This window comes from Morus notabilis, unplaced genomic scaffold (genome assembly GCF_000414095.1).
Source record: "Morus notabilis unplaced genomic scaffold, ASM41409v2 Scaffold1460, whole genome shotgun sequence".
Taxonomy (NCBI): domain Eukaryota; kingdom Viridiplantae; phylum Streptophyta; class Magnoliopsida; order Rosales; family Moraceae; genus Morus; species Morus notabilis.
In genome coordinates, this window is record NW_010362372.1 from 121,884 (window position 1) to 140,989 (window position 19,106).

The following is a 19,106-nucleotide window of genomic DNA, read 5'->3' on the forward strand; positions in this document are numbered from 1 at the left end:
CTTTACCAGGTAAATGTAAATGAATGTTTAAGTTTTGATATATGTTCTATTGGTAGTTCATTGGGTGTCGGATTTGATTTTTGTCATTTCTGTAAGGAAAATTTTGCCAATACATGAATTCCTAAGCTTTATAATAATTTGGTTTTTCTTAGATCCTAACGTGGATGATCTCGCAAAGGCGATCCATGATTAGTGCTGGAATTTTGGACGAGCCGCCCGCGACTGCCCGAAAATATAGAGTTTTTGCCTGAGCCCGAGCCCGATCCGCCCAAAAAATTCCGGCCGCCCGTTCGAGCCCGAAAATGCACTTAAACGGGCCGCGGGCTTATATTTAGTTGCCCGAACCCGGCCGGGCCACCCGAATAGCCCAAATTTTTTTTAATATTTTTTAATTTTACTAATTATTAAATTAGTTTGTGTTAAAATTATATAAAAATCAAAATCAACATCCAACATACATTATTAACACAATTTAATAAATTAATCATGTATATTAAATTCGTAATTCATGATTGTCTTGTTAAAAACCTTACCAAGAAAAACTCAATTGGGATAACAAATTGGCAAGGAAAAAAGCGTGCAATCATTTTGTGACGAATTACAAATTTTACAAACTTACAAAGTTATACAATTACAAATACAATATCAAAAGTAAATACATATTTACAAATTACAAATTTACAATTTAATTTGAAGCTGAAGGATCGTCTTTAAAATTAAATATTAATCGATTAAATTCATCAATCCATTCTTGGCTTGCCGGTGAAATTGTATCCTGTAAACGTTGATCGGCCTAATCCCAATCCTTAATGCAAAGCAAGACTTCAACAATATCCCTTTGCAATGCATTTCGGCGTTCCTCAAGTATTATTCCTATAGTACTGAAGGCTTGTTCAGATGAGATAGTGGAGACTGAGATCAAAAATATATCCATTGCCAATCGAGTTAGGATTGGCCAAGTTAATGCCCGTGCCCTCCACCATTGAACTAAGTTAAACGATTCTGCCGTACTGTTGACTACTAAGCCTTCACTGAGGTACGTCATAAGCTCGTTAAAGCTGTAGCCGCCGCTGTCATTGCCACTTGTTGATGAAGATTCACTCCCAGCTTCTGTTTGAGTTGTCTTCTTCTTCTTCTTCAACCTGAAAACATTCAAGAATGAATGCGGGTTTTCGTCTAAACCACTTTCTAAACCTTCTAATTTTAATCTAGGATAAAAAAATAGTACCTAAACCATACAACAAAGGTAACTTATACCAATATTTTATAAATTTCTTTTTCATAGAATGGATAGGAACTGCTAAAATTGGGTTCTCCCTATATTTGCTAAATAAAATACTAATTCGTAAAAGTTCTCCTAAAGCTAAAAGTGATGTTGGGTAATATGTTCCACTAAGTTTTAGAGTCACTTCATGAAACTGACCTAAAAATTGATACAAAACTTCGGCAATTTACCAATCATATGCGTCTATATGTCCTACTCTTATTTTTACGCACATATAGTTTGTTAGAGCATCCTTATAGGGGATGCATTGTTGAAGCATTATGTAAATTGAGTTCCATCTTATAGGCATAACTAACGCTAATGCTCTAGGAGGTATATTTAATGTTTGTAAGAACCTAAACCAATCTTCTTGTCTTTGGTTACTACCTTGAATCCATGTAAGACTATCTCTAATTCTTTTAATGTGATTACCAATTTCTTTTAAACCAGATTTAACAATTAAATTAACTACTTGACATGCACAACATTGGTGAAAAATAGTACCGTCACCGAATAAACTTAAATCATTTTCAAAGAACTTAATTACTTTTGTATTGGCACTAGCATTATCTAATGTTATAACCATTACTTTATCTCTTAATCTAAATTTATCAATTACATTTAAAATAGTATTATATATTAAATCCGCATTATGTGATCCTAGAGCACATTTAAAACCTAATATTCTCTTATCTAAATCAAATCCTTTAAAGTAATGTCCGGTTACAGCTAAATAATCTTTATTGGCAACGGCGGACTAAATATCTGCTGTTAACGCAACGCACCCACTAGTCGAATGTAAAAGGTTTATTAATGCTTCTTTTTCTTTTTTAAATAATTTTAATAAATCTTTTCTAAGAATAGTTTTTGAAGTGAACTGTGCATTAGGATTATGTACAACCTTAATATATTGTTGCCAATTAGGATGCTCTACAAAACTAAATGGTTGATCTAAAGCAGCTATCATTCGTGCAACTTCCATACGATCTACTTGCGGATTGTATTTCCAAGTGGTTAGACCACCGATTGCGCGATCAAAAGATAATTGTGTTTGGCGGAGTTCGGGTCCGCCGGATTGGCTAAGCTTTTGAAGACACTTTTCGGAGTGTCTTCTCAAGTGTGTGGTACTGTGAACAGTGTCACCTTGTAATTTAGATAAACAATATTTACACTAAGCTATATGTTTAGTGTTACCTTCATTGTCGATCTCCTCAATTATGTCGAAGTGATCCCAAACTGTCGAGGTGCGCTTGCATTTCCTCCTAGAGGTTACAACACTTGCAGGCGCAATTGCACTGGCACTCGCCGCTTCTCCACACCCACCACCATTGCGACCACGACCTCCAGTACGTCCACCAGGGCTCGGATTAGTAGATTCTTGCGTAACAAATTCATTAGTGGGAAATTGTCCTTCTTCCACGTTGTGTTTGGCATCAACAGGAATACCACTATAACTAGAAGGATCTATTATAAAAAAATAAGAGTGATTTGAGAGAGAGAGAGCTTTAGACTAATGTGATAGTTTTTGGAAAAATTGTAATAGAGATTTGAGAGATTGAGAGAGATTGAGAGAAATGATAGAGATTGAGAGAAATTGAGAGGGATTGAGATAGTTTGAGTGAGAAAAATGTATGGGGGATGAGGGGTATTTATAGGAAAATTTTCGGGTTAAAAAATTGATTTTTTTTTCAAAAAATTCAGGGTGAACGTCTAGTTTAGGGTTCGGCGGGTTCGGGTTCGGGCGGCAACGGTCAAAAAACTAGCCGTTTGATGGGTTTTCAGGCATTCCGGTAAAATTTGGGTTTTTAGGCTTATTTCGGGTCGGGCACCAATGGTCGGAATTTTGACCATTTTTTTGGCAAATCAGACTTTGGGCGGGTTGGGCATTCGGGTTTGGCCGGAAAAAAATTAAAAAAAAAAAACTCCGGCGGACGGTGGTTGATGGCGCTACACGGCAACAGACCCAACGTGGTGACCAAATTCAGGCTACCCGAGCCCGAGCCCGAACATGCAACTTTAGATGGGCCGGCATATGGGCATGCGCGCCGGCCCAAAGTTCCACCACTATCCATGATGTTATATGTGTTTTTTAAAGCTTTCATTTGTCTATTGCTACTTATAATCCCGGACAAACCAAACAATTGAAAAAAAATTTTCAAAAGCAACAACCCTACAAAGAAGGCAAATAAAAAACAACCCGAAACAAACACAATACCAGTTTTATCTGTACATCATGAAATCCTTAAGCTTACGAACATAAAGAGCGTAAGCATTTTCTTTTTTGGAATCAGTGATCAATGGCAGAGCCACTCAAAGATGATTTTTTTTTTTCCTTTTATTCATAATCAATGATCGTATCTTTTCACAGTTGTTAGACTTGCTTTTTAATATTTCTCAGATTGTAAAGAAGAAGAACTTACAAAATAACCAGATTAATTTTCAAGTTTTTCATGATACAATATAGAAAATACTGAGTAAATATTGGCACATCAATTCACTAAGTATAAATTTAACATAACAAATGACATCATTTTAAAAAGTATTGATAACATTACATTGGAAATGTAATGCTCTTAGCAGAGCAGTTAGGAGTGGGCTCGAGAAAGCAAGAGACTAAGGCCTGAATTCAAATGGGCCTGGGCCAGGCCTCTTTGAAACTGGTAATCACCACCAGAGTTCAGTTCCTCTGTTCACTATTTCCTCTAAAACCCTTCGATTCTCATTTCCCAACGGCGAGAGAGAAAATCAAATCGAAGGAAGGAGGAAAAGGAAAAGATGTTGGGGTTTAAGCGAATAACAACCCGATCTTCCATTTTCACTTCTCAAATCTCGAGGCTCAAACACAAAAATGAGGATTTTTTGTACGAAATTCCTCTTTCCCAGCATTTCTTAGCTCAAAGAACCTCCAATCGCTTACTTGACATTTACCAGGTATTTCCAGCTTCCTATTTTTCTTGCCCGGAAATTGTTCTCTTCTCTTCTCTCTCTCTCTCTCTCTCTCTCTCTCTCTCTCTCTCTCTCTCTCTCTCTCTCGGGTTTTGAGCTTAAATTTCTGTGTTGTAATGGAAATTGGCAAAACCCCGTTTTTGGTTTCAGCTTGGAAGCAAGAATGCAGTAGAGAAAGAACGTGCTCGGCTGTGAGTTTCTACACTACTTGATTCTTTTATTTTCCTTTTCTTGTGCTTGATTGAGCGGGGAAAAAAAAGAAAGAAAAAAAGAACAAAAACATACCCTTTTGTTTGGAGAATTTGTTAAGAGCAATTTAGGGCCCAGTGCAGATGAGATGAACCGGGGATACTTTGCTGATATTTCTGAGCTCAAAAAACATGGTGGAAAGGTAACACGCTTGTCAAATTCAATGTCACATTTGTCAATGTAGTTCATTCTTTATTTATACACTTTTATTTATTATCCTTAGCCTGAGGACATTTGTCAATGTAAATGAGTCTCTTATTGCACCAAATGGGTTTGATTTTGAGTCTTTGACTTGCATTTGCGTGTATAAATTTTTGAGTTAGGAATTCGGTGGATTGTGTGGTAAGTAGTGACGAGGATTATGAGAAGTAATACTCCTAGAGAGTAGAGACGGCATTGAAGCGGAATGGGGTCGGGGTTTGCTACCCCGTCCCTGCCCCCATGCTGCGAAAGGGCCCTCATTCCCGCCTAGACGGGAGCAGACGGGATTGGGGAATCCTGCTGGGACAGTCCTGCCCCAAACTCGCGCCGCCATGATGTTTATGGCAAAATATTCTAGTTATACAGAAATGAAAACCATTCTAAATTCAAGTGAAATTCATAGGTGTATAATACAAATCCAATATTAGCAAATTCAATCCAAATTTCAATAATAAAACAGACACATTTGAAAAAGACATTACACATACTCTATCGTCGTTTTGTTTTTATTTAACTATGTATGTTGGTTCGGGCGCTTCGCCGTCCATGCCCCATTAGGGATGGTTCATTGTGGCTCCTACTTGTGGCTGTGGGATGAATGCCATCCATAAATGCAATTTGTTTACCAAGTTTTGACCACAGAAAAATGTGTTATTTGACCTGTCAATTTCTTGTTGATTGGTCTTTTACCAATCCGTAAGATGTTGATACCACTGCCTACTTCACTGCTGCTACCATGATTATAGCTACTATCTATGCCATGTGGCCTGTGGGTCTGTTCTATGCAATACAAAACACTCACGTTACTTCGGGTTCATCTTTTCGTTCACCGTAAGAAGGCTATAACAAATTAGTTGTCATATCACGTGGAGACCTAACTACGATGTCAATGCAAGACCAAGTACTTTTGGTATTATTCAAAATTATATGAGTAGATTAATCCTTAGCTGGTGGGTGCATTCCTTTTTGTGCGTGTAGATTGCTCAAGCAAACAAGATAATAATTCCTACAGTAGTAGCCGTGAAGTTTCCTACCGTAGAAGTGAACTTCTCTGATGGTAAAGCATTGAAATTGCCTATTGACTCCTCAGGAAATGAAAATACAGCTGATGCTGATAAGCCACCCGTCCCTAAGGTGTCTTTACTGTGCCTTTCATTTCGAGCAAACTCACAGGTATTGAAATGTAGTTGTACTTAAAGGAGATTTGGCGTAACAGGATTTTGAAATTATATTTTAAGAGATTGAAGGGATGAAATTGCAATATGGGTCTGAAATATTTACTGAGAAAGACTTTTGGTTATTTAATTTCATATTGAAGTCGTTAAATTCATTGTAGCAGATTTAGACGTGATAGAATTCTAAACCATATGTCTATTTTTTCTTGTCATAACTGGGATTTTTGGTTACTGTAGATGTTATAATACAATGTCATCTTTCCTTGACAGTCAATGATCGATTCTTGGAGTGTGCCTTTCTTTGATGCATTCCAGAGTTCCAAAGATGCCCATCTATACGAGGTAATCTGTTGTTTATATTCCAAAATAATCTGATCTTATGCACTTAGTTTAAGCTCGTTGCTTTGGATATATTACCTCGTTATATTGGACTTTGTTAACTTCCACCAATGACCGGTGGAACAGCTTATTATGCCGATTTACTCATCTAATTGTGCCATGCTTTGTGTAATTATTTATTGTTTGTTTTATTTGTCTGTTCAGTATTTAATCACATTCGATACAATCTATTCCTAAAGCTTCTTTCTTTCAGATATCATTCATAGATTCATGGCTCCTCTGTCGGAGTCCAATTAAAAGGCTGCTCCTTCGGATAATGAAGAAATCTAAGGATGATGGAAAGGTTGATACACTTAAGAAGCAGATTGTGTATTCATTCGGTGATCACTATTACTTCAGAAAAGAACTTAAAATATTGAACCTTCTTACCGGGTACGCAAGTTTTGTTTTAGCTGCTTTTGATTGAAATCCTTTGATTGTTGGATGACAAAGTACCTGTATTGTCAATGTTTGTTGCTGCACAGATATATATTCCTGCTTGACAAATTTGGTAGAATAAGATGGCAAGGTTCCGGATCAGCGACACAAGAGGAATTAGCATCCCTTCTTTCTTGCACATCTCTTCTTTTGGAAGAAAAGTGAGGTAAGAAAAGCTAAAGTTCACATATATTTTGTTGAAAATCAAACTTTATATTATGTTGAGTTCCAGTATCAAGTAACTGGACTTGGGGTAGCAATAATGCATTCTTGATAAGCAATTTTTCTTTATCCAGTTTTATTTTCTCCTTCCTCTAAGAAATCTAACTGCATTGGCTTCAGCTTGGTTGTTCCATATACCATCTCATACTATATCTTTCTTTCCTGCGTAAATGAAAATTTAAAATAAAAGAGAGAATATAGGGCCTGCATGGCATCAAACAAGGTAGGAGACAGAAAATAATAAAATTGTAGTAGCCAAGTATGGTTTTTGTTTTTTATTTTAAATGCAACTAACAAATGTCGCTATCAATAACCTTTTTTCTGAAAATCTAAAACCAAAATCAAGAACTGTATTTGTTCTTTTTTTTTTTTTTTAAAAAAAGAAACAAAAACATCGCCAAGCAAGCACCTAATGTTTGCACGTATGTTTTTGTTTTGTTTTTTTTTTTTTTCCTTTTAAGTTGCGCATTAGGCCGTTTCCTTTATCGAGTAACTGTCTTGATGCCATTGATATTGTTTGTAGTGGTGTGGCCATTTGGGAAGAGCATGGATTGGAAACTGGTATACCAATGGTGTTTGCAGATACAATAAGGATGTTGACCCAATTAGACTGGGAGTTTTTACCTCAAACAACAGGTTTTTCTAATGGGAAAGGAGGCAAAAGTGATTTTTTTTTTTTTGAATTCAAAGCAACAGGTGTAGAAAGATTTTACTTCATTTTGTGGGTAATTTAGGTGTAGAATCTATTAAATGCAATGGGTTTTTATTATTCCAGCCGTTGAGAGCCCCCTCCCTCTGTTTTTTTTTTTTTTCCTTTTACAAGGGTTATGTTTAATGTAATTTTCCTCTTTATTTTAGTTGAATTTTCTTGGACCGTCTAGCAGCACGTGGGATTTGGTGTGGCTGGTTTGTTTATTTGTTTTAATTTTTTTTAGAGCTGAGAACATAGATTAGTGTCCGTCTAGAGAAATGCTAATATCATTCTTAGTGTCACTCTCTTTGTCTCCATCTGCATTCACTGGTTGACATGTAGATTTTCCTGTTTTATTTTTTGTTTAAATAATAATATATCATATTAGTAGAGTTCACGTACTAAACAGAGTGACAATTAAAATGACACAAAGGGTGATGCTAACATTTCTCGTTCGACCAAACCAACACTTGTGATAAGGGAAGGCTGTAGAACCAACCGATCCTATTAGGAATGTATCATTTCTCTTTGGTTTAATCCATTAATTCATGGGAATGTAGTTTGTAACCAATCACCTTATGAAGAGGAAAAGAATCGAAACAATAAGACGCAACAAGTTTACCGGCCGAAGGAAACCAAATCCCTGCCCTGAGAAGGAGACGATGAAAAATCGAGAAAATAAAGAAACATTGGGAATTCAATTTTCATCAAGCTTTCGTCCTAATATAGTTCAATTTGTATATGTATATACATATATATATTTTTTTTTTCTTTCCCGTTTGTGCAAAGAGGATTTTAGTAACAATTTACTCGTTCCTTAATTCTCTGTAAATAAAAAATTTCCCTCCCAAATTAACTCATATTCGTTATTTATAGTCGTTTTGTTTAAAGTTTTTTAGCAAACGATTTAAAATTTTTCCTTTTCTAATAGGGAGAGATAAGATTTGACATTAATTTAAAATTTCTTATTACAAAAAGGTTATTAAATAAAATGATTAAAATAGATAATAGATTTAATTTTATTACAAAAAGGAAATTAATAGAGTATTTTTCTCTCTACACACACTTATATATCATTATTCTAAACTATAAATGATTTTATTTCAAAAATCTATAGCAAATAACTTTCACATTTTCAATGACCATTCAAAAATGTCACATGGAGGTAGTTTAATTTTCTTTATTATTAGTTATATGAAGATTGTTTTTTCTTTTAATCTTGTTCTTGATTTGGTGTTAATATTTGTTTACTAATCAATCTTTTAAGTAAATTGTTTCACTTTTTTCGTTTTTATAATGTCAGTTATGGTATTTTTCCGTATGGTTTTTTTTTTTCTTTTTTCAATACTGACAATCAATATTCAATAACTTAATTTATATTTTTTTATTTTTTCATTTACTTTTTCATTTATTATTTTTAATTTTTTTGTTTTCCTATTGAACTTATAAAAAAAAAAAAAAGGCTATATGCCTAAAGTTTCAAAAAAAAAAAAAAAAAAAAAGATATAAACAAAATAAAATATTGAAGTGATAAATTAATTTACGTGGAGTATGTAGTTAGGGAGCGTGAAGAGTAAAAAAGACGGTGTAAGTAAAATATCTTTTACTTCCACCCTTCTACAACCAATTTACCTTTCTCCTTCTCCAACCAATATCTTTTACGTGGGTTGACCTCTGAAGTCAGTACTATTCATCTCTCTCTTTAGTCTTGGCCGTGCAAACTCAACTACTGAAGACAAAAATCATGGCTGAAGCATTGGTGGGAGGAGCTTTTCTTTCTGCTTCCCTTCAAGTTCTGTTTGAGAGGCTTAGTTCTCCTGAGGTTCTGGCCTACTTGCGGAGAAAGTTGAAAGGTCGTAATTTTGACGAGCTACTTAGAAAGCTGAAGTCTACGCTGAATGTTGTCACTGCGGTGCTCGATGATGCGGAGCAGAAGCAGATGCGAAAGGTCCCGGGAGTGGACGAGTGGCTGGATGATCTTCAAGAGGCTTTCTTCGATGCAGATGATCTGTTGGATGAGATTGAAGCTGATGCTCTTCAGCTCAAGGTGGAAGCGGAAGCCAGCTCTAGCAAGGTACGTAATCTCCCCAAGCTGAAGAAAAAAATCAGAAATCTGTTTTCCAAATCTCACAATTCAAATAATCGAGATATGGAGAGCAGGATCAAGAGGATTCTTGGGAGGTTGGAAGATCTTGAAAAACACAAGGATGTCCTTAGACTTAAAGAGAGTCCTGTTGGTGAGAGATCATCGCTGAGGTTACCTTCAACATCTCTGGTAGAAGAGTCTGAAGTTTATGGCAGAGACAAAGAGAAGGATCATATAATCAACTTGTTGTTATCAAATGATGAAGGCGGCAGCAGCAGTAAGATAGGGGTGATTCCAATTGTGGGCATGGGTGGGATTGGAAAAACCACCCTTGCTCAACTAGTTTACAACGATAAAAAGGTTGTTGAGTGCTTTGATTTTATGGCATGGGTCTGCGTTTCTGAACAATTTGGTGTGTTTAGCATAACAAAAACGTTGCTTCAATCGTCTTCTTCTTTTGAGGATAAAGTGACGGACCTGAATTTGCTTCAAGTTAAGTTGAAAGAGAAGCTAACGGGAAAGAAGTTTTTGGTTGTCTTAGATGACGTATGGAATGAGAAGCCGGCTGATTGGGATATCATGAGTCTACCTTTCAAAGCTGGGGCTCAAGGAAGCAAGATAATTGTGACAACAAGAATTGAAAATGTTGCTTTTATCATGGGAACATTTCCGACTCTTCATATTGGGGAATTAACAGAGGAAGATTGTTGGCAGTTGTTTGCTAAGCATGCATCTGGCAATGCTGACATTACTTCATATCCAGACTTAGAAACAATTGGCAAAGAAATTGTTAAGAAATGCAAAGGCTTGCCATTAGCTGCGAAAACACTTGGCGGCCTTTTGCGTTCAAAGTTGGATGCCAAGGAATGGGAAAACATATTAAAAAGTTCCATTTGGGAGTTGAAGGATGACCAGAGCAACATTCTTCCAGCTTTGAGATTGAGTTACCATCATCTCCCTTCACACTTAAAACGGTGCTTTGCTTATTGTGAAGTATTCCCCAAAGACTATGAATTTAAGAAGGAAGATTTGGTCTTGTTATGGATGGCAGAAAAGCTTTTACCAAATTCAAGTGTAGACAGGGGAAGTGAAGAATGGGGTGAAGAGTTTTTTAATGATTCAGTATCCAGATCATTTTTTCAGCCATCAAGTACTCGTGTTGGTGCTTTTACATTTGAAGCAAAAGAAAGAGATGGAAACTTCTTCTTTGTGATGCATGATTTGATGAATGATTTGGCTAAATTTGTAGCCAAGGAGTATTGTTTACAACTAGAAAATGGCAACTCAAGTGAGACCATGAAGAAGGCGCGCTATCTTGGATATATTCCTGCACGGGAAGATCCATATAAGAGATTCAAGTTTGTTTCAACAGCAACTCATTTGCGCACCTTTCTACCAATATTGCATTATCGACGCCGACACTATAACGAGATATCTATCAAAGTAGTAGATGATTTGCTGAAGTTGAGGTGTTTGAGAGTCTTTTCTTTGTGTGGGTATCAAAATGTCCATCAGTTGCCCAATTCGCTCGGTGAACAGAGACATCTTCGCTTCCTAGACCTTTCGAACACAAGCATCAGAATGTTGCCAGAGTCAGTAAGCATGCTTTCCAATCTACAGACATTGAAATTACTTGGTTGTGATGATCTCCAAAAGTTGCCAAAGAATATGCATCGTCTCATTAACTTGAGACACCTTGATGTCCGTTTATGCGACAACCTAGTAGAGATGCCAACGCAAATAAGTAGATTGAAAAGTCTCCGAATATTGAGCAAATTCATTGTGGGAAGAGATAGTGGGACCAAGATTGGAGAGCTGAAGGAACTTTCAGATCTTCATGGGGAACTTCACATAATGAATTTAGAAAACGTTGTAAATCCTAAGCATGCTTTAGAGCAGGCAAAGCTGATGGATAAAAATCATCTTGAGACGTTGAAGTTGCAATGGAACTACAATGGTACTAATGATGATCCAACCCATGCGCGGGATGTACTCGACATGCTACTACCTAATAGAACCTTGAAGAGGCTTGAGATTTACCAATACCCAGGCAAAGAATTTTCAAAGTGGGTTGGGTGTGATTCGTTTGCCAACATTGCCTTTCTAGAGCTTTCCGAGTGTCGAAACTGCTCTTCACTGCCACCACTCGGGCAACTACCTTCCCTCAAAACTCTTCACATTTCGGCATTTGATGAAGTTGTGATTGTGGGTCCAGAATTTTATGGAAATGCAAGTCATGGGAAAGAGCCATTTTCATCATTAGAAATCTTAAAGTTGAGTAATATGTCATCCTGGCAGAAATGGATTCCAATGCAAGCTGAAAATGAAGATGGTGGGACTTTCAAAAAGCTAAAAGAACTTGAGATTGACAACTGCGACAAGCTCATTGGGGATTTGCCTCGCTACCTTCCTTTGCTAACGAAGCTCACAATTAGATGTCAAGGTCAGCTTGCTTTTTCACTTCCAACAATGCCAAGTGTCTGTGATATCGATGTTTGTGGCCTTAGCAATGAACTGGAAGTAAAATCATTCTTTGAGGCCTTGAAGCGCATGGAATCACGCCCTCAAAACTTGGAAATTTCCAATATTTCTTCCTTGATACCGGTTGGATGTCTGCCAACTACTCTAGAAAAACTTGATATAAGTCACTCTGGGAATTTAGAATTTCTACTAGGCCACGTCCACGAGTCGCTTCAAGTTCTTAAGATACGGGATGGTAGTTATTCCCTTGGGTCCTTCCTCCTTGATTCTTTTCCCAAGCTCAGAGACCTTGATATTTCTGATTCCGAAAGTCTAGAATCCCTGACAGTGTCTAATGGGTTATGCCAGAACTTGACATCTCTCATGATCGAGTCGTGCCCCAATTTTGTATCATTTCCTAAAGGTGGATTCCGTGCCCCCTGTCTCACTTCCCTTTATTTTTTTCGGTGCAAGAAATTGAAGTTGCTGCCGGAGAAAATGTATGACCTCCTCCCATCTTTGCAAATTATATTCATTCATGATTGTCCAGAGATGGAGTCTTTCCCTCAAGCTTGTTTGCCATTTAGTTTGTCTACTCTTTCTATTTGGTTTTGCGATAAGCTCATTGACTCCCGGGTGAATTGGAATTTGCAAAGGCTCCCCAATCTTACACAATTTAGTATTTCCGGATTTAATGAAAATGTGGAATCCTTTCCCGAGGAAGGGCTACTGCCTACCACTACTACCGATCTTTATATTGGACGATTTCCACGTCTTAAAGCCCTGGACAATAATGGGCTTCAACAACTCACCTCCTTGAAACATCTAGAGGTCTTCGACTGCCCTAAGTTGCTGACAATCCCAGAAGAAGGGTTTCCGACCTCTCTTGAAATATTGGAAATCTCTGAATGCCCTCTGCTTGAGAAAAAATGCAAAAGGGATGAGGGTGAGTATTGGAACAAAATTGATCGCATCTTCTGCGTAGAAATCAACTACGAGATCATTTCATGATTGTTTCAACGCAGACAAATCCACGCCTTTCCCCCAAACAAGTTTTTGCTCAGGTATTTATTTTCTCTTCAACTCTCATTATTGGTAATGCCTTTCATTTTAGTTTGTGGCTTTTGTTGCCGCTATTTTTATTTTATTTTTTACATCTTTTTTCCTTTTTTCCTAGTGATTGGTCGTGCTCTCTGTTTTTCTTTTGCGTTTTGGTTTTACAGAATTGATGATTTTCTATGGCATTCACAAATCCTATCTCAGCTATATATTTTATCCTAGAATTTCTCCATGGCTTTTCAGTAACAAAATCTTTTAGCCCTGAGCTAGCGTGTGTGTATATACCAAAAAAGATCTGTAAGCTTGTTGTATTGGAGTTACGAACGTAAATGTTGAATACTCTCATATTTGTTTCATTCTTATGTTCAGAGAGAGCAAGAACTCAAGAAGAGGAAATAATATTGGTGCAAAAAGTCCACTGGCAACGATGTTCCACTAAAGCACTTGAAGAGAATTTGACGTGGTACACATCTGCTCCTTTTGTGTGTTTATATTGATTTTCCAGATATGATATATATTCTATGGCTATTGTCGTTACAAGTTGAAACCAATATTCTTAGACTCTACAATTTCAATCAGTTGTGTAAGGTGGAATGGTGATGTGCACTGCAGCAGCTGATATGGCATTTTTTTGGGGGGGGAAGCGGAAATTTTCAATTCAAAGTAGGGTTTTATAACTTTTAGTTGAAAATTTTTAGTGAAATGATATTTTGTTCGTGAATTGGGCTTGAACTACTGTTTTCTGTATTAGGTATGGTTCCATCCGTTGAGCAGAAAATATTGCTACAAAATAACCTCGAGGATTCTCCTAGCTGGCAGTGACTTATATTACACATTCAGGGTAATTTGTGTTTCTCTTGAATTTAACGTGTTTAAGTAATGATATTTGAGTGTCCATGTTTATCTAGGAATATGCTTTGGAAGTGTTCAACTCTGTTAATGTTCTTGTGCTCTTTTGTAATGATGATGTGGACAGTTTTTTTTTTTTTTTTGGTTGGTTATGAAAAAATGGCATAGATCTCCCATCCTATATCCGTTCAAGAAGATGGAAGTCAATACTGAAGCTTTGAACTGTCTTACAAATCCTTCAAGTCATAGGAGTGGCAAGCAAAGCTGCCAATCCTTCTGCCAGATCAAGTTTTCCTCATTCAATTAATGCCTTGTGTCTAATGCAAGCAGGCCTCTCAAGATGGTGCAAAGGAGAACGGACTTCGCAACTTGAAAGAATCAACGTTCTGAGTGCTGTGAGGCTATTGCAGGCAGGACTTTCATGTGGCTGCTCTTCAAGTTGCTCACATTTGCCATGTAAAACCTGGTAATCTAGAAGGTTTCTTAATTCTATGTTTTTTGTGTATGCTTTGTTTATTAGTTATCCTTTACTGGTAATTTGTTAGGTCACCCAATTTATCAGATCAAAAGATGTAAATTATACCTAAGACATCCTACTTCGTAGGGCAAGAAATATCTCAATTCACAACAAAGACACGAAGTTATACGTAATTTGAAGAGGTGGGATGTTCTTTAGATGAATCTATTTGCGTACTTATTATCCAAAGAAGGTTGGTTAATTGTAGTAGCATTTTTGCATACCCTGTACAATAATTTATCTATAGGATAATACTTTGATTTAAACTGGTAACTTTTCTTGGTTGCAGTGTCACACACTTCGGCGAATCACCCGTGAGAGCTGCAACGAAGTAGGGCAATGAAATCAAATTGCCAACCAAGGTGAGCAAAAATATTTATGAAAATCTCAATTTCTGTCATTTTTTTAATATTAATGCTTATAGAATAGAATAATATACTTCACTTGGAACTTCCTGCAGCTGTATGTACTCTGTAGGAGGTATCCGGCAAGGAAGCGTGTCAAGCTACTCCTAAAATGAGGAGTGGTGGATGACATTTTGTGGTATGAAATTCATTTTCTGTAACAGTGAATGCTATGTGGTATTGAATTTAAGAATGGAAAAGGAAAAATCAAAAAAGAAAGAAAGCAATGGACATGCAAATTCTATACATAGTGAATATGCACGCCTTTCTAAAGATGTAGTGATTCTTTTCCTTAAAGGAATTGTTTCTCCATGGAAGTTGGCACAAAAGTTTTTCTTACCCTATTTTAAATCCAACTTTCATTATCTTTGTATGCATTTGTCTATTTGAACCTCTATGACATAAGCTACAAGATGTAGATCTATGCGAGTTTTTTTGAGATCCTTCTGCCATTCAATGCAGGACAATTCACAGATAAGCTGATGAATATTCTCTTGTACAGATACCAAATTGAGGAACCTTTCTATCTCGACTCCATGTATTGCAGAAGATGGTAGCCACACGAGGAAAAGCTACGAAATTGAAACAATTTTTTATACTGTCTTATAGAAGCACAATAAGATTCTTGAAGCCATGAGTGCAAAGCCTCGAGTTAAAAGGTAATCCTCTTATTTAAAATCTGCAATCTTGGTTGTCTCTACTGCCAAATTAAGCTTTTAACGTCACTCATTTAATCTCAAAATGCAGAAAGGTCTGCCACGAAAGGCACAGTTACGAGATTGGTCATTCGTAACATAAAATGGTCAATGTTCTGAGAGCTATGCGGCTTTGCGCTGCAGTTAATTGACCATCTTCCCTGTTATCTCATGCCAGTTCCTCGAGTTTATCTTGTATCTGCTTAGTCTCAAAGCCTATAAATTCTGCAGCTTCCAAATGGAACCAGAATGTTTGAAGTCTTAGATTACGGTGCTGGAGCATATATCTGAAATACTCCATAGTCCCAAAGACAACTTTGAACTGCGAATTTTTCCTTGCTTCTAATTCTGGTACCATGAAATCACTACCAAAAGGATTGTGATATTCCAAGTGGAACATCAGAAGTTGATACCTCTGTTTGTGACCATGTCTGGCCATTCCTTCTAGTGGAAAGAATAACAATGCATAAATGATAAAGAAAGACACTTCTTGATGAGTTTCACAAAAGCAATGAAGTACTGTCCTCCATAAGGCTACTTTTGCGGTGCCTGCATCTTGGAGCCTCCCTGCTAATGCTGTCCTCAAGCTCAACACCGATGCTGCTGTTGTGCCTGGCTCTTCTTGGATAGGGATTTGAGCTGTTATCTGTGACTGCTTCATGTTGGTGTTAGACGCAATGGCTACTATCTCCGTATCTGTTATCTGTCAGAGAAGGTCTACTTTTTGCTCGCGATGCTGGCCTGCACATCAGCTCTGTCCAATGTGAATTTGTAATCTAGTATAAATAAAGAATAAAAAAAAAAAAATATATATATATATATATATACTTATATGAATATTCAAGCGTCTGAAATTTAAATCGGCCAATCTTATCACGAATGGATCACCATCATGAGCTAATTCATGCCTATTACTAAAAATTGAGATGGGAAATCACATTTTCTCATATCTTTTTTTATCTTTTTACATTATTTCTTCCTAACATTATTCTTCTTCTATTTGTTTGCAATTGATCACGGAAAGTAACCGGGCTATAAATTTGACCTAACTATTAGGCTTTTATGTTACAATACAAAGTTGAGGAACTCTCCATTTTTGAATACAATACAAAGTTACACAAAGTACCGTTTAGACGTAAATATATCATGTTATTCTCAGAACAAAACATTACACAACACAATGGGATCACATTCACGCGTTTTGTGGCATCACTAGAACCTCCTGCCCATTTACGTCACACACTACACGTGTCACCCTTTGGCCTTACTCCCTACACTAATTTCCAAGAAAATTCCCACACGAATTCATAATTGGAATCAAGTCATGTATCTTCAACTTTTTGCTATTTGCATGTTAACGATCTTTGACTTTATAGTCCAATCAATAACGAATGTAAATTGATAAACGATACTTCTTGTTGAAATGATAGAATTTAAGAGATCGTTTAATTTACGTGTTTAAATCAGTAATTTTTAATTTTAATTTTTAATTTTTAAATTTTTTATTAGAAGAAAATACTATATCAGAATCAAAATTATAAGTTTAAATATAAAAAAACAAACTAGTCTTAAAAAGTTTACTGTTTAATTTGTCAACTAACGAAAAGTTTAAAATGCATTTGTTAAAAATCTTAGGGCTTGTTCGTTTGCATTGAAACTCAAAAAAAAAAAAGACTCAAATTAACACTTTATTCAAATTCATGTTCTTTTGTAAAATTTGAGTTTTAACTTGAGTTTTAATTTGAGTTTAGGATTAAAATCTTCAAGCTCTCCCTTCAACTCAAGTTAATGAACAATATTTTCCCTATTATTGAAAACGTCATAACTTTTTCATTTTAATTCCGATTGAGATGATTCTTTTTTGTACGTGTACAACGAAAAGATGAATAAAATCCCACCCGTATACCCTATTAAAATTTGTCATTATCATTGAGTTTTTATTAAAATACTATTTAAATATAAATTTAAGTTTTAACACACTCAAACACAAACTCAAAAAGATTCTCATCTCAAACCATAACTCAAATATACACAACCAAACACAAACTCAAGTTACAACTTCAATTCAAATTATAACTCAAATTTAACTCAAAATCTACACTCAAATCATCATAACTTAAAAATGCAACTGAAGAAACCTTAAGAAATCTTAAATTTATTTTTCAAATTTAGAATCCAATGACTCTTTAGAAGGCATGTGGTATTGCAATTCTTCATAAAGAAACATAAACAATATATATATATATATATGTCATAGTACAACTAAAGTAAATGGGAACATTTTCAGCAAAAAAAAGTAAATTCCCACATAGGAGAGCCTTTGCAATGTCCTCTTGACAACCTTTGCTTCCCGCCCAGGTGATGACTTAAACCTCATTAGTTGGCCCCCACTTGTATATACTTAAAAACAAATTTGACCATTGACTTTTATTTTTATTTTTTTCCATTGGAAAAAAGGGATAACCAATGATCTTTGGTTGCTTCTTATCTAAGGGATCCAATCCTCGTTGGTTTAGAAAAAGACGGAATACTAAAGATTACAGGCATGCACAAGCACATAGATTTATAGAGATATAATGCTTCCTGCAACTTTTTTCCCCCATTTTCTAGTCCTCAATTTGATCGCTAAAATTGGTGGATTAAAAGAAACTTACTCTACCAACAGGATAAAATAATGTGCCTTACGAAAAATTTTCCTAATGTTATAGAGAATTTTACGGTATGATGTATTGTTTTTTCATACCGGTATTGTAAGTTTTTTAGTCATTTAATAAAATTTTAATTGTTTAATTTATGAGTATTCACATTAAAAATAATGCACTATATAATACAAAACACTCTTATTCATAAATTAAATCTCTAAAAGTAAATCAAATGGCTAAAAAAAATAACTTACTTTATCAATAAAATAAGAATTATTCAATCATTATAAATAAGAGATGTAGTAAAGTACTTTACGAGGTTCATCCACATAGTATGTTCATTATCTTTTACTTCTAAAGAATAATGCTCATATCTAGGTTCAAAAAAAAAAAAAATTTCTGAAAGGAATCTGGGTTCAAATTTAGTTTAGTGATAATTTTATACTCCCCTTCCCTACTAAGGTTTTTTTTTTTTTTTTTTTTTTTTTGGCTCTGACCTTCAATACTAAGTTTAGAAATACAACAACTACAAAAAAAAAAAAAAAAAAAAAAAAGAAGTTGAAATGTAAGCCCTTTATACTTTTGCAAGTTAAAGAAAAATAAAATAAAATAAACCCTAATACCAAGTTCCTTTTGTATTGTTAAACAGGTCATGACACGATTTTTAGCCAAAAAGAAGAAAAAGAAGAATAATAGTAATGTAACCAACATAATTAGTCTCATGGCCAGAAAATAACAGTTTTCTTAATAGAGAATCACAAAAGGAGGCAAGCATATGGACCACATATTCACCTAGGACAAAGCCACAAAAAAAAAAAAAAAAAAAAAAC

General features: G+C 35.6%; 2 protein-coding genes across 6 annotated transcripts; both read left to right on the forward strand.

Moving 5' to 3' along the window:
- Positions 1 to 3,988: 3,988 nt before the first annotated feature.
- Positions 3,989 to 7,753, forward strand: LOC21397228. The gene is made up of 8 exons (XM_010101841.2): positions 3,989 to 4,195; positions 4,361 to 4,401; positions 4,538 to 4,601; positions 5,639 to 5,833; positions 6,106 to 6,177; positions 6,428 to 6,606; positions 6,699 to 6,817; positions 7,397 to 7,753. The coding sequence occupies exons 1-7, from the start codon at positions 4,040 to 4,042 to the stop codon at positions 6,814 to 6,816; spliced, it is 825 nt and encodes a 274-aa protein (XP_010100143.2). The 5' UTR covers positions 3,989 to 4,039; the 3' UTR covers position 6,817; positions 7,397 to 7,753.
- A 1,949-nt stretch (positions 7,754 to 9,702) lies between these two features.
- LOC21397229 (putative disease resistance protein At3g14460) lies at positions 9,703 to 15,763 on the forward strand. 5 transcript variants are annotated; one of them, XM_024168013.1, is made up of 10 exons: positions 9,703 to 13,174; positions 13,539 to 13,632; positions 13,749 to 13,832; positions 13,921 to 14,010; positions 14,349 to 14,484; positions 14,623 to 14,728; positions 14,825 to 14,897; positions 14,996 to 15,078; positions 15,442 to 15,598; positions 15,687 to 15,763. In XM_024168013.1, the coding sequence occupies exon 1, from the start codon at positions 9,714 to 9,716 to the stop codon at positions 13,119 to 13,121; it is 3,408 nt and encodes a 1,135-aa protein (XP_024023781.1). In that variant the 5' UTR covers positions 9,703 to 9,713; the 3' UTR covers positions 13,122 to 13,174; positions 13,539 to 13,632; positions 13,749 to 13,832; positions 13,921 to 14,010; positions 14,349 to 14,484; positions 14,623 to 14,728; positions 14,825 to 14,897; positions 14,996 to 15,078; positions 15,442 to 15,598; positions 15,687 to 15,763. The 5 variants fall into 5 exon arrangements, with proteins under 5 accessions (XP_024023781.1, XP_024023780.1, XP_024023782.1 ...); XM_024168012.1 differs by lacking the exon at positions 14,623 to 14,728 and having other exon boundaries at positions 14,187 to 14,484; XM_024168014.1 differs by lacking the exon at positions 14,623 to 14,728 and having other exon boundaries at positions 15,402 to 15,598.
- The last annotated feature ends 3,343 nt before the right edge of the window (positions 15,764 to 19,106 follow it).